The 15,118-nt window shown below is 39.2% G+C and overlaps 1 protein-coding gene across 1 annotated transcript; it reads right to left on the bottom strand.

The window, feature by feature from the left end:
* Positions 1 to 3,862: 3,862 nt before the first annotated feature.
* Positions 3,863 to 6,364, bottom strand: LOC149144786 (uncharacterized). The gene is made up of 4 exons (XM_089446683.1): positions 5,660 to 6,364; positions 5,433 to 5,530; positions 5,280 to 5,345; positions 3,863 to 5,186 (listed from the first exon to the last, which is right to left on the bottom strand). The coding sequence occupies exons 1-4, from the start codon at positions 6,034 to 6,036 to the stop codon at positions 4,321 to 4,323; spliced, it is 1,407 nt and encodes a 468-aa protein (XP_089302809.1). The 5' UTR covers positions 6,037 to 6,364; the 3' UTR covers positions 3,863 to 4,320.
* Positions 6,365 to 15,118: the final 8,754 nt, after the last annotated feature.

Below are 15,118 nucleotides of genomic sequence, written 5' to 3'. Positions count from 1 at the left end.
GAAAACAATTAAGGACTTAGCACTCCCCAAGCCGAAAGCAACATAATGGAATGGATACATAAGATTGTTGGTATCCTCACTCATTAGATTGGTTGAAGATGATCTACATCGTCTAATTTGGTCCAAAAACCCCACCAATGGCAAATATACAACAAAATTAGCCTATAAGGCGCATATAGATAATATATCATCCCAACGATGGCAATACTTATGGAAACACAGCAATCCTCTCAAGAGTAAAATATCGTTGTGGCTGACTTTATCAAATAAATTATTGACATGAAACAACTTATTATAAAAAGGATGGAATGGGCATAAGCATTGTGCACTTTGTTAGTCTGAGGCAAAATCCATCTCCCACATCCAATGTTTTAAAACTCCGACTCAGGTTCGGAATCGGCCAAGGGTCGACTCCAACTCAATATCGACTCGGCCGATTTGATTTCAATGACTCGATCGTTGTAAAAAATACATTAAATAGTTATTTTTTATGAAAAAACATAATTTTAAAGATTTTCATTTATGTTTCCAAACACAATGCATTAGTATATAGAGAGAAGACAACATATGATCAAAGTAGACTTGTGAATATATCCATTATATCAAAATGGCACCCAATGCACTGTCTAATACATACATGATATAGAGATCAAAACAAAAACACATAACCAAGGAGGCTCTGAATGGCCTCTGCAACAAAAGTAAATTGTAAAACATCACTAAGCACCAGCACTGGCTACTACTAACCCCCTAGTGAAGCATCTGACTCCAGACCTTTATAATGATACCTAGTTCAAAAAAGACACAACTGCATGTGCCATGTATAGGGTGATAGAGTTGATTGTTCCATCTTTGATCAATGATTTCCCAAATGGGCCCATACTTAGCCACTTATCCTTGTATGTTGCCTTTATTTGCTCCTTTGCTTGATCCATAGCCTCATAAATGAATCCCATAGCCAATCTTTCCCCATCCACCAACTCCAACACCTTAACAAACCGGCCAAGGCTCCGACTCGGTCGGCTCGGTAACAAACCAGCCACCGAAACGTTTTTCTACAAAGCCAGCCCGGCCAGGGATCCAGCTCAATCGGCTCCAATTCGGTCCGACGGAATTTTAAAACACTGCTCACATCTTTGTTACTTTTCCATATGTAAAATTTGGAGTATTTTATATCAGAATTTTTCTCCTTCGTCAGTTCAATGTAACAAATAATCTCTCAAAGAGTGCACACAAGATTGGGTATCAGACAAATCTGTGCAAAATTTCCAGGCCTTTCCAACCATATTTGTCAATAATATATGGTGGGCCCAAAACTAAGCCATTTTTCGTAAGTCTATTCCGCCCGAAGTTAGAAGTGGTCTCATTGAAAAACAGGTCAAGGACATTAAAACATATAGCCTATAAAGAGGAAAATTCAAGTTCCAATAATGCCAAATCTGAACAAAGATATTCCAGGGGTTTCTTTGATGGAGCCAGCCAAGGAGATCCCCCACATTGTGGTGTTGGAGCAGTACTGTTTGTTAATCAAAATCACCATTACCTTCTCAAATATGGTGGGCCCAAAACTAAGCCATTTTTCGTAAGTCTATTCCGCCCGAAGTTAGAAGTGGTCTCATTGAAAAACAGGTCAAGGACATTAAAACATATAGCCTATAAAGAGGAAAATTCAAGTTCCAATAATGCCAAATCTGAACAAAGATATTCCAGGGGTTTCTTTGATGGAGCCAGCCAAGGAGATCCCCCACATTGTGGTGTTGGAGCAGTACTGTTTGTTAATCAAAATCACCATTACCTTCTCAAATATGCTCCTGGGCAAGGTACCAATACTAAGGCTGAATTTACAACTTTATGGATCCTATATACAAGGCGGCTTGTCATTTGGAGTAAAAAGGATACAGGTTCTAGGTGACTCTAAACTTGTGATTGATTGGGCTAACAAAAAAGGTGAGGTATATGTTCCAAATATCAATCACATCCTTTGCAACATCACTCTTGAGATGGAGAATTTCGAAAGGACCTCCTCCATGCATATAGACAAAGAATTGAATGAACAAGCTAACAAACTTTCCAAAGAAGCATTACAATTACAAGCTTGATCTTTTGGACATTATGAGTTTTGGGATGACCAAGAGATCAATGAAAATGGAATTCCATTTTTTATTTCATCAAGAACTGTTTTTACACAAAGTTTGTTTTATTCCTACAGTTTTGAGGATTTCTTGTTTTCTTTTTTGTAAAACTCATGGACAGTAAATACCTCCCATGTATAGAGAATTGAATGAACAAGCTGACAAACTTTCCAAAGAAGCAGTACAGTTGCCAGCTGGATCATTGGAACAATATGAACTTTGGGATGACCAAGAGATCAATGGATGGAATTCCATTTTTAGTTTCATCAAGAACTGTTTTTGCAGTCTGTTTTATTCCTACAGTTTTGAGGATTTCTTGTTTTTTTTTCGTGAAAGTCAAGACATTTCTTATGGACCACATTATGTATATTTCAAATATTAAATACAAGTTTTTTTATTAATATTCGAAATATACATAATGTGGGCCATAAGAACTGTCTTGATATATTTATACAAGAACTGTCTTGATATACTGATATATATACCTGGGAGGTATTTACCATCCATGACTTTTACAAAAAAGAAAACAAGAAATCCTCAAAACTGTAGGAATAAAACAGACTCTGTGTAGAACTAAAAACGGAATTCCATCCATTGATCTCTTGGTCATCCCAAAGCTCATATTATTCCAAAGATCCAGCTGGCAACTGAACTGCTTCCTTGGAAAGTTTGTCAGCTTGTTCATTCAATTCTCTATACCTGGGAGGTATTTACTGTCCATGATTTTTACAAAAAAAGAAAACAAGAAATCCTCAAAACTGTAGGAATAAAACAGACTTTGTGTAAAAACAGTTCATATATATATATGTATAAGTAGAACACAAAATACTGCAGCATATTGAGAAACATTCCAAAAGAAAAGTTCGCATGGCAACTGAAAGCATTCATAGCCAAACTTTCACGTGTGTAGAACTTCTGATCTCAAAGCATTCCAAAAGTAAACCATGTCCGAGGTGTGGTCCGATTAAACTTAGTTCACAGGTAACCAAATTTTGAGTATTGTGTAGTGCCCATACAATCGATTGCAGTGCTTGGTAGGCCAACCAAAGTTTGGTCAAGTGTGGTGCAAAATAGTAGCCACGCTGACTTACAAAACTGTATTGAGTCTCTGTAAATACCCTGTAGGAGTTGATTGTGTGTGATGTATATCATAAAATTATTGAATTGGAACCTCACCTCAGCAAGAAGGATGTGCACATTTCAAGGAGATATCATTAATCTTCATCTCTCAAATTTTGATATTTTTTATTGTTTTATCAGAATAATGGCCCTCTCGTTATAATAGTTTATCCATAGGGCTAAAAGTATTTTCTTCAGATATGAAAAAAATTATCAATCACCACAGATGATTATAAACTGCACGTTTCCACGAATTACGCACATCCAAATCTGCTCTGCAACAAAGCTGTTATATCAAATGATAAACATGTGTACGCTGGAAATTTTCGTCAGACATTTGTTAAGGTATTCTTCATGCTATAGAAATGAGAACCATTCAAAATAAAAGAAGTAAAGAAATATACTTGTATGCAACATTAATCATGTGACATGCCACAGTTTAGTAAAACCTACGAAGATTACATCAAGTATGAATTGCTTTCAGTGTATGATATATTGCTTTCAGTGTATGAGATATTGCTTTCAGTGTGTGATATCACCGCAATGTTCTTAAAATATAGATTGTATATTGACACAAATCTTTTAGAGAAATCAAAATAAATATAGTAAAGTAAAGAAATATTCTTGGATGCAACATTAATCATGTGACATGCCACAGTTAAGTAAAACCTACAAAGTTTACATCAAGTACGAATTGCTTTCAGTGTATGATATCACTGCACTGTTCTTAAAATATAAATTCCATATTGATACAAATCTTGTAGAGTGATAAAAATTAAACTAGAGAACTGCCGACCATCACTTTACAAAATGGCAAGTCTACTACAAAATTTCCATGAAGAAACCTACAAAGACTGGAATCAAGCATTGCAAGGGTAAACAAACTTCAACCTTTCATCTGTCCTATATTCACCAAGGCATGCATGGTAACTTTCATTAACCCGCTTTGCCATCTCCAAATCAGTACCAAAAAGGGGCAAAGCCATGTCTTCTATACATTTCCAGACCAATTTTGGCAAACCAACTTACCTCACCCTAACAGATTTCTCCGGAATCCACACATGCCGAACTAATTTGCACCTTCCATTGGCCATGGAAAAGGCTCACTTTGCCCCCCTTGCACTGGATCTCTACCGTGTGTTCCCACTGAACCTCTTCCTTCAGTTGGTGGAACATAGTCCCGTTGACCCCCTGGTATTGGGCCTCTTCCTTCCATTGGTGGCCTGTAGTCCTGTCGATCACCCGGCATCGAGCCCCTTCCTTCCATAGGTGGCCTGTAGTCCTGCCGGTCACCCCCCATTGGACCTCTTGCATCCACAGGTTGCCTGTAGTCTTGCGGACCTCTTGCATCCATAGGTTGCCTGTAGTCTTGCTGGCCTCTTGCATCCATCGGTGGCCTGTAGTCTTGTGGGCCTCTTGCATCCATCGGTGGCCTGTAGTCTTGTGGGCCTCTTGCATCCATCGGTGGCCTGTAGTCTTGAGGGCCTCTTCCATCCACAGGAGGTCTGTAGTCTTGAGGGCCTCTTGCATCCACGGCAGGTCTGTAGTCTTGAGGGCCTCTTGCATCCACGGGAGGTCTGTAGTCTTCCGGGCCTCTACCATCCATGGGAGGTCTGTAATCTTGCGTGCCTCTTCCATCCATGGGAGGTCTGTAGTCTTGCGGGCCTCTTACATCCATGGGAGGTCTGTAATCTTGCGTGCCTCTGCCATCCAACGGTGGCCTGTAGTCCCTTTGGACTCCCTGTACTGGGGCATTGCCCTGCACGGTGGTGTCCCTTCCACCTATTGGTGGTAGGGGATCCCTAGGAATCTGTACATCTCTCCGTTCCAAAGGCATCGAATCCCTTCTTCTATTTCGGGGTCTGTCTCTACCGGTGGGCCTATTATAGACCCTAGTATCTGGTATAATTACTCCATTGATGTACTTGTCTCCAACTGTATTATGACAAAACAACCTGACCTTCTGTAAGAACCCCGTCGAACCCTAATTAATTTCAAAGCAAAGAAGAACTATCTTATAGTGTTTACCTCCATAATCCTTCTTTATCGGGTCCGCGTAGGAATCAGGCAGCACCCACACAACTCCAGGCTCCTCTGTAAATGATAAAAAGTTGAAAATTGATAAAATGGAATTAATAAAAAGGCTAAGAAATAATTAACTAAGCTGAAAAGCAAGCATACTTTTGATTTTTTCGGAAAGCTCCTCCGAGATCTCACACATAAAACCCGTGTACGTCGTCGTGGATAGTGCATAAATTCTCTTTTTAGCCTCATCTATCCTGTAAATTAAGGAAATGTGAAAATAAAAGCATTACAGGCGAAAGGTATGTTGTCCCCAAACCCTAGGGTTTACGTCTTAACAGGAAGAAGGAACCAAAAACACAGGTTAAGAGTTCGAAATAGCTTACCCTCCAACGATATTCGCAAGCGTCTTGACAAATGTGTCGATCTTCTCCTCGCGTGACGGCTGGGGATCCGGAAACTCCATGGTTACGAGCCAATGCTGGTAGTCGCAACCCGGGAAGAGAGGCTCTCGCCTTCCAGAGTCGTTAGAGTCCAGAGGAGAATACACCGATCCCGAGTTCGATACTCTGCAGCGCGCAATCATGCATCGCGATGGGGGCGAAGGTCCATTGAATCCACATAAATGGCCATAACCCAGTGGGATAAGGGGAGAGGAGGATGGTCTGGCTAACAGACCAGATGAAGAAGAATGAACTGATGCAGAAGAAGTGGTGGAAAACGTCCTTGCCAGGGCAATGGCGCGGCGGAGACGCAGTGCCATGATAAGCTCCACTAGATTTTGCCGCAGGAAGCAAGCGTTGAATTCTAAGAAATTGCAGTAGGGTTTTGCCGCAGAGGGGTTTAAGGTAGGATGGAGGTAGGGGTTTTGGCGAGTCCTAGTTTTTATATACTAGCATTTTTGCACAAACAAAAAAAGTGCAAAGACATGCTGATATAAGTGTTGATATGAAAAATGATGCAAATATTGTCCGTGTTGTGGGTAATGGTTGGAGTGATCTTCACAATCTCTTAGTTGCCCAATGTTTTTGAAATAAGTTTTTGGCCAGAAAGTTGTGCCAAAAATAGAAGTGTTCTGGCCATTATATTGGAAACTAGAATTGACCAAGAAACTGTTACATAAAACCTGATTCCATGAGCGATATTCTACCTTGAAATATCTTGTCATCTATTTAAAAATGCCTTGAAATATGGGATGTTGATTTACGACCATCAACTAAACTTGTGGATACGCGTTGTGCATTCTATCACAATCTCTAAATGCTTCCCCAAGCCCTTTCCCATTCAGAAAGAATCACTAAATCACATTACACAATTTTAAAATGTTTATGTGATTTTTACTAAAAGATGTTGTTATAATAAATTTTAAAAAGTTTTTATAAAAAATAATTAATTAATGATGATGATGATTAACATCCCACTAAAATTAACGTGATCTATTAAAAAAAGAATTTAATTGTGATTCTTCAAAATCTTATTTCTATGATTAAAAAAAGGGGAAGAAATGCACCAAGATCACTATAGTTGCGCTCACTTAACAACTCAAGAAGATTGGAAGTGTGGCACAGGTTAAGGAAATGAGAGCGGATGTGAGTAAGAGTTGGGTAGTTTAAAAAGAAGTGTTTTTCATCTTCCACCTTCTTAGTATCGCAAAGCTGACAGATTTTATCATCCCAGGGAGCCTTGGGAGTAAACCACCGCTCGGTTTCACTGTGAAGCTCATGAGAATTAGTTCTTATCCTAATGACGTTCATTTTTTTCTTAGTGTTGGTCAAAACAGGAAGATAATTCTGGTTATCAAGGGTGGGGTTGATCACCTCCTTATAGTATCTTAGCTTCATTTTACCTTCCAGCTCCTTATCATCCCACAATTTATCCTTAAATTTGGAGGTAATAGTATCTTTGACACTATCCTTACTTCCCATGATGATCTCCTCCTTTATCCCCCAGTGGTTGAGCCAAGACTAGGCATCTTTATGCCACCCACGCTTGAGGCGAAGGTGGGGGTTTTGACTAAAGTTAGAAGCAATCTTGGGAAGCCTCTTGGATTCCATGTTGTAAAGCTTCTTCTTATACATCAAATACCTAAACATAGTCGTGCTTTCAATGTTAAACCAAGACAAGTTGACTTCAGAATAAATTTATAACTCAAGTTGACTTTGTAACAAATTGTATAGAACAACTAAAACAGAACAACAAATTGAATTACAATAAATTATGTCCATCCTAAAAATTCAACCAAAAACAGGGGGATGAGACAAAATATTTCAAGGCATTTGTAAATATGGGATGTTGAGTATTTATGAGTTCCTTAGTAATCATAAATTCTCATACGCTCTATGATGGGAATCCTACAAATTGGGCACTTCTTTGATTTCTTTGAACCAATACTACAAAGAGTACAATGCCTATAGGGTAATAATACAACTGCAACTTCTCCTTTATTTAATGTCATTGTTGGTTGTACACTTTGACAATAGCTAAGCATTGGTCAGAGCATCTTTTTTCTAAGAATATTGCAAATAGAGAGCGTTCCATAAATTCCACAAAGAAAAATTGTCATGCCAATGAAAACATCTAAATCGTGTAGAAAATGAGGCAGAGTGCTTTCAACCACTATAAAGCACTCTCCTAAAGATAGATGTAGAATGTTTTTTTCATAACCATACTACGACCAAGTCAATTATTAATGAATCTAGTTTATCAAACATATGGTAGGTTGATGATTGTCCTGTCGGAACGCAATTCTCTCATGAGTTGTGCGTGGGATTCATATTTGTTTCTTATATGCCAAATTTGTGCCATATTTTCGTGATCTCTTAGAGTTAAAAACAACATTTCCTCTAACATGTCGTGTAAAGAAACAACGCCTTTAAATTCATGTACCTACGAGCAAAAGCATTCCCACAAACATGTTAGGATAAATTCTAGCTTTGTGACGACATAGGTGTGCACCATAAGCAAATAATTAAATTCTTTCAGCTTCTCGTGCACTTAACTAAACACATCATGTAAAGAAAAGTTTTGAATCAAGGCCATTATGGTCAAACTCTGCATCCCTGCAGTGTGCCCATGATATTCCAAACCTAGTCTGGAAGCTCATGTTATTATTTGTCTCCCTCTTTGGTTCATTTATGGGGAGGTTTACAACTATTAAATGACCTCTTTCACAGCTTTCAGACTGCCACCAACAAAGGTATTTCCAAATACAAATGCCATAGTTTCTTCAATCTCCTCTTTATATCCAACCAATAAGAGTGCCAATATTGCATTTCCCATGAATATCCATTATTCGATTATAGCTCAATGATGGTCTCTTTATTTGTCATATTGTCTGTAAATGAATTTCCCAAGCTAGATCCAACAAACATGGAAAAGGGTTTGTAAATCTTCTATCCAAAACCCATGTTAGGATAAATTCTAGCTTTGTGCCGACATGGGTGCATCCTCAACTCTACCATGAGGATAAATTCTAGCTTTCCTACATATTCTTGAACATGTTGTGTGCATCCTCAACTCTACCATTATTACCATACCATGCAATCATCATATTGGCTAAGACGACGTTTCTTTCAGACATTCGATGGAACACCACAGATGCATCTTCTACTCTCCTAAGCTAGAGATCCGCTATAATCATAACATTACTAAAGAGTACATTTTGTTCTTCCATTGTCAATAACACTTAATGTGCATCTTCTAGGCTTTTGCATTTGAAATATAGATCAATAAGGGCACTACTAATAGAAATACATGATTCACAACCATTCTTAAGATTGGAAACATGAACATGTTGCCCTATGTCATGAACCCCAAGCTAGCACATGCCTTGATTACACTATCGTAGGTGAAATTATTTGGCTTTATGCCCATCTGTCGCATGAAGTGAAATAGTCATAAGGCCTCCTCGCCATTGTTGTCCTAGACATATCTCGTAATGATAATAGTCAATGATATCACGTTTCGTTTAGGCATCTGAAGAAACAGATGGTGTGCATCTTCTAGTCTCCCATTTTGAGTATAGTTTGCAAGCATTGCAATCCATGAGATAGCATTTTGATCAACCATTCTATCAAATTTTGGCAGTCATCATCAATGCTTTTGCACTTAGCATACATAGTCAAGAAGGCATGCTCCACGAAAATAAATGATTCAAAACCAAATTTGATTATTAGAACATGGACTTGCTTACCATTTTCTAGAGCATATAGATTGGCACATATACTAAGGACACTGGAAAAGGTGGACTCATTGGGCTTCACACTAGGTTAGTGCATTTTAGAAAACAACTCCAAAGTTGGCCATGTCCCACTCGATAACACCTTTCTGGGCACCGTTGATGATGATGACTTCTCTAGTGGGGAGAAGGAGAATGTCGCTCATGGTCTTAGGGCTAGGCATGGTCTCCATGCTCCACACAGGATTGGGGTTGGTTATCACCATTCTGACACAATCAGTTATTATCTATTATCACCATTTTTTCTCTTGTATATGCGAACAGACTCTAGCAAAATTTCAGCAGATAAATAGACATATACTGAGAAAGCCAAATTCACATTATTCCCATATAGATGTGAACTCAACTTACGTTAATGCATGGCGAGTTTGATTAGACTCAAAATTCTGAAAGGATACTCTGCGGACTAGTACACATCTCAAACACGTCATGGTTCACTGCTCAATGTAACCCACTCATTTCCAAATCAAGCAAAGGGTAAAACTCATAAATCATTGATACAATATGTAATATCCCCATCGAGTTGACCCAGTTGTTCCAAATTTAAAAAATAACAATAATAATATTAAGATTAAGATTAAGATTAATTAATTAAGATATGATGAAATAAGGGGCATAGAGCACATGGTTTTGGCCCCATGTAATTCTCAACCAAGGTATTTTCCTGTGGTCTCTTTCAAGCAATTAAGCTTTAAAAAGGGCAGAGGAGGAACGAGAGAAAGCATGGAATTTTGATCTTCTTCATTGGCATTTTGAGAGCTCGGGCAAGTTTTCAAGCGAGACTTTCAAATCCTAGGCCTATCTTCGATGGGATTCGACCTCACCCTAGCTGGCAACCCAACTTCAATGGTCCCTCTAATCACCCTAGTTGGCCCAGTTTTATTTTATTTGAATTTGAAAGGGTTCTGTGCATCCATTGTCTTCCAGATTAAGGGTATGGGCTTGGGACTTTCTTTGTAGGTCTCTTCACAATTTATTGGTAGCACCAGGTTGATAAAAGGGTTTATGCATTGGATGGTGCCAATCGGAAGTCCTGCTTGAGTTCATACAATATGATTCACGCGCCTTGAAGGGAGAATACCGAGAGTGAGAGCGCTCGTATCCCCAAACGAGAAGGATCGATCCAATATCATATAAGCCATTGATTATCAATTAAATGGGAAACAGTGTGACCATGAGCGTCGACCTTGTTGCAAGCAAGGATTGAGCACTGTCATAGCAACACCTTGGGCGTGGAGAAGGATTGAGCGACCTGTTGGTTGTTGCTTGAAGCCCTCAGTTGAAGCAAATTAGTCGACAACCTTATTGTAGAGTATGTGACCATGGCCAAGCAAGGAATGAGCATTGTTGTAGCGGCACCCTGAGTGCGGAGAAGATTCGAGCGACGAGTTGGTTGTTGCTTGAAGTCGTTGGCTGCAGTAGAATAGTCGACAAACTTATCACAAAGTCTGCCACCTGCGATTTGGAAAGGACCAAGGTCGTAGAGCCACTAAACTTACAACAATTATTTTCATCGTGTCGCTAAGTCTAAGCTCCTTAGTATGCAAATTTGGTTTAATAGGATTCATTATTGTTGACCAACAATTAATTGGTGGAGGGAATATTGAATAGAGGGATTGTGAAACTATTGTAAATTTCCCTCATTTATTACCTTAGGCCTAGTATATTAATATAATTATATATTTGACTTTTGGCTTGGTTTAATTTTATGCTGGGTATGGACATTTGTAGGGAAATTTATTAAATATCCTCAATGGTGTTACGAATAATAACTCAAAGTTATTCATAATATTCATGTGTTCGTATATGGTGCTTGGAGATTTTTAATATAGAGTCTCTTATAGTGGTATCAGAGCCACAATCTTGGCTAGTTGTGGGATACCAAGAAAAGTAAAACAAAAAGGGATTGCTACTAGTTGGAAAGAAAGAAAGGCTAGAAGTAAAGGAGGGAAAAACAAAGAGATCATCACTAAGGACCAAGGAGAGTCGAAAGAGTTAGACGAACCGATGGGTGATCATGAAAGTGCCAAGCTTGAAAATGCATACAAAAGATCGCTACTACTCAATGTAGAAAATCTTGTAGATTCACAAGCTCGTGCAATGAACTAAAGCAAGAGACAAGAATCTACTTCTACTCTTTACAACGAAAGCACATATCAACAGAGGAAGAGAATCAAATATACATAACAGAATAAATATTCGGGGAAAGCCACAGCTCAAAACCCCACTATATGTATTGTATATAACGGAAAATCAAGATGAGATTACAATGCTTGTTCTCTCAAGAAAAATCCCAACACTTGGTAAAATAAATCTCCAACTCACAAGTAAGCACTAGGCCAATACTTAGCCAATTCACCAGCTCTCCAAGTCCCTATTTCCTTACGCAATTCATATGTCTGATTAACCCATCTTAAAGGAAAATCAGTGCACTCAAAATTGCACAAACCCTTCAAGGATCAGTTCTTGATTACATGCACTATCAGTGCAACTCAGAAAAAATATAAAACAAATAGTATATTGTCCCTGCACTCTAGTATCAACTGGATCTTTCTCAGAATCGACATGCATGAGTTTCTGATGAGGGAATCTTCAGTTAACTGGACTAACACTAGTTGAGTGCACTAATGCATCGACTGATTGTTAACTCACTATTAGTTCCTCAAATAGTTTGGAACTAATTTAATTGGATTTAACTTAGTAAACTGAGTTAACTAATTACAACTCATACTTAACTCATCCTGGACCCCTATAATATAGGGAGAACATATACATGACTTTAGAAAGACTTCCAACTCGAAATTCCTAAGCTAATTAAGTTTAATAAACTTAATTAACTATTTAAAAGTTTTTATGAGAATAGATTTTGATTTTAATTCATAGTTTAATTCAAGGACAAATTAAACTGGAATTTCTTGTTTCCATTTTCAACACTCCCTCTCAACAAGAAAGGGATTATCAGCTACCCCAATCCTGTCTCTGTGAAACTCGAATTTACATCTTGACAATGCCTTTGTCAAAATGTCAACATCTTTCTCCTCTGTGGGAATGTAATCTAACAACATGATCCACCTCAACACACAATCTCTGAGATGATGATATCGGATATCAATATGCTTGGACCGATCATGAAAAACTAGATTTTCAGAGAGTTTGATACAACTCTGATTATCACAATAAATCACTGTAGGATCCATCTACTGACCAAACAAACCAACTAGGATCTTCCTCATCTAGATAACCTCACATGTTGTCTGACTTGCAACCATGTACTCTGCCTACGCCGAACTAACTGCAACCAATCTTTATTTCCTGTTGTACCAAGAAACTATCATTGACCCAATACTAAAGACCCCTCCTGATGTGCTCTTCCTGTCAGATGGACTCCCTGCCCAATCTGCATCAGTGAAGCCTTGAAGCTTCACTCCCTCTATCTGTATGTACCATAACCCAAACTGAGTAGTGCCTCTAAGGTATCTCAATACATGTTTTGTTGCCTTCCAAAACAACATGGTAGGCCTAACCATCACTTGACTAAATTAGTTAACTGCATAACACGTATCCAGTCATGTGTTCACTAAGTACATGAGTGAACCCACAAGCTACTTGTAAATAGTAGCTTCCACTACATCCCCTGAAGTAGCATCCTCCTTCCTCCAGTTACCAGCTAGAGGAGTCTCCATGTGAAATATCTTGAGTATCTCGTTGGCATACTTGCCCTAAGATACAAACAACTCCCCATCTCCCTGCCATACCTCCATGCCAAGAAAGTAATGCATGAGCCCCATGTCCTTCATCTCAAACTCTCTTGAAAGATCCTCCTTGCAAGATTTGATGAGCTTCTCATCACCTGTCAGTATGAGATCATCAACATAAAGTACAATTATCAACAACTTACCTTCTACCATGATGTGGTATAGGTTCGCATCCGCTTCACTATTTGTGATGCCCAACCTAGGGAAGTAGCTATCTATCCTCGTGTTCCAAGCATAAGGTGCTTGCTTCATCCCATATAATGCTCTCTTGAGTCGGCACACATGCGACTCACGATCAAAGGTTTCAAAACCTTTGGGATGCTCTATGTACACCTCTTCCTCAATCATACCATTGAAGAAGGCAGTCTTCATATCCATCTGATGGATCTTCCAACCCATCTGTGTTGATAATGCCAATATAGATTTGATTGACGAGTACCTTGCAACAAGAGCAAAGGTCCAATTATAGTCAATCCTCTCTACCTGTGCAAAGCCATGGGCCACAAATTTGGCCTTACGCTTCTCCACACTACCATATGTAGCTTGCTTTACCTTGTAAAGCCAATGGGAGCTCACAACTGACTTGTCCTCCAATCTCGAGACCACATCCCAAACATTGTTTCGAACTATGGAGTCATACTCCTCCACCATCGCATCAACCCAAACCAGTTGTTGCATTACTTCCTGAAAGGAAGATGGCTCTGTCTCAACACATGCACCCATAAGTGTCATGTATCTAGTGTACCTCTATGGTGGCCTCCTCTATTTGCGCTGAGAAGTGGGTGATCCCACATTCTTTCATGCATCATCCAACAATTTATCAGTGTCTCTAATGTGCTTTCTTTCCTCCTAGGAAGACTCTGCCTGAGTGGATGTCTCCACTCCCGGAACCTCTACATGTGGTTGCTCCACATCAATCTGAGGCTCCTCAACGTTAGGAGCTAAAAGCTCTTCATCCACATGTAGCTCAAGATCCCTCTCAAGGGAAACCTGCATGACCTTCTCCTCATCAAATTTGATATCCATGTGAACCACTGTCATTTGACTGGTCGGCATGTACACCAGATAGTTGTGGGGTGTATCGGTGTACCCCACAAATATCCCCAACTTGTTGTCGGGTCAAGCTTCTTTCGTGCATCTTTGGTCACATGGAAATATATCGATGACCCAAAAATCCTGAAGTGACCAACATCTGGCCTCTTACCGGAATAAGCCTCCTCTAGTGTCTTCATCTCAAGTATCCAATGTGGGCTACGATTCTGAATATAAACCGTTGTGTTGCATGCCTCACCCCCCAAGTGTAGTGGTAGGCCCTTATCATGCAACATTGCACTCGCTACCCCTATTATGCTCATGTTCTTCCTCTTAGCCACCCCATTCTGTTGAGGGTTATGGGGTGCCATCAACTCTCGTTTAATCCCTTCCGCTACACATAATTTCTTAAACTCATTTGAGACATACTCACCAGTGTTATCACTCCGTAGAGCTTTAAGCTTCCTGCCTGACTCTTTCTCCACCAATGCTTTGAACTCACAAAACTTTGTGAAAGTTTGATCCTTTTTCTACATGAAAAAATATTCAACATTTACAAGAATATTCATCAACAAATATAACATAATACATGTGTTTGGTTGTGGATGTTGTCGAGAATGGTCCACACAAATCTGAATGGACTCTCTCTAGAATAGACTCTGCTCGGCTGTCTCTCTCTCCAAAAGAATACTTGGTGTATTTTCCCAAAACACACCCCTTGCATGTATCAACTTGCTCAAGCGTACCTTTGGGAAGACTGGTAGATATTTGTTGTAATATCTTCAAAGCCCCATGATGCAAGTGGCCCAATCACCTGTGTC

Source organism: Pinus tabuliformis, chromosome X (genome assembly GCF_031772625.1).
Source record: "Pinus tabuliformis cultivar Carrire ecotype Pingquan chromosome X, CPIR1, whole genome shotgun sequence".
Classification (NCBI taxonomy): Eukaryota; Viridiplantae; Streptophyta; class Pinopsida; order Pinales; family Pinaceae; genus Pinus; species Pinus tabuliformis.
This window is presented reverse-complemented; position numbering and strand designations above follow the sequence as displayed.

Coding starts and splice junctions, on each gene's coding strand:
- LOC149144786 (XM_089446683.1), bottom strand. CDS start 6,036: ATGGCACTGCGTCTCCGCCGCGCCATTGCCCTGGCAAGGACGTTTTCC. Junction 5,531..5,659: donor CTTGCGAATATCGTTGGAGG/GTAAGCTATTTC, acceptor CTTAATTTACAG/GATAGATGAGGCTAAAAAGA. Junction 5,187..5,279: donor GATAAAGAAGGATTATGGAG/GTAAACACTATA, acceptor GTCATAATACAG/TTGGAGACAAGTACATCAAT.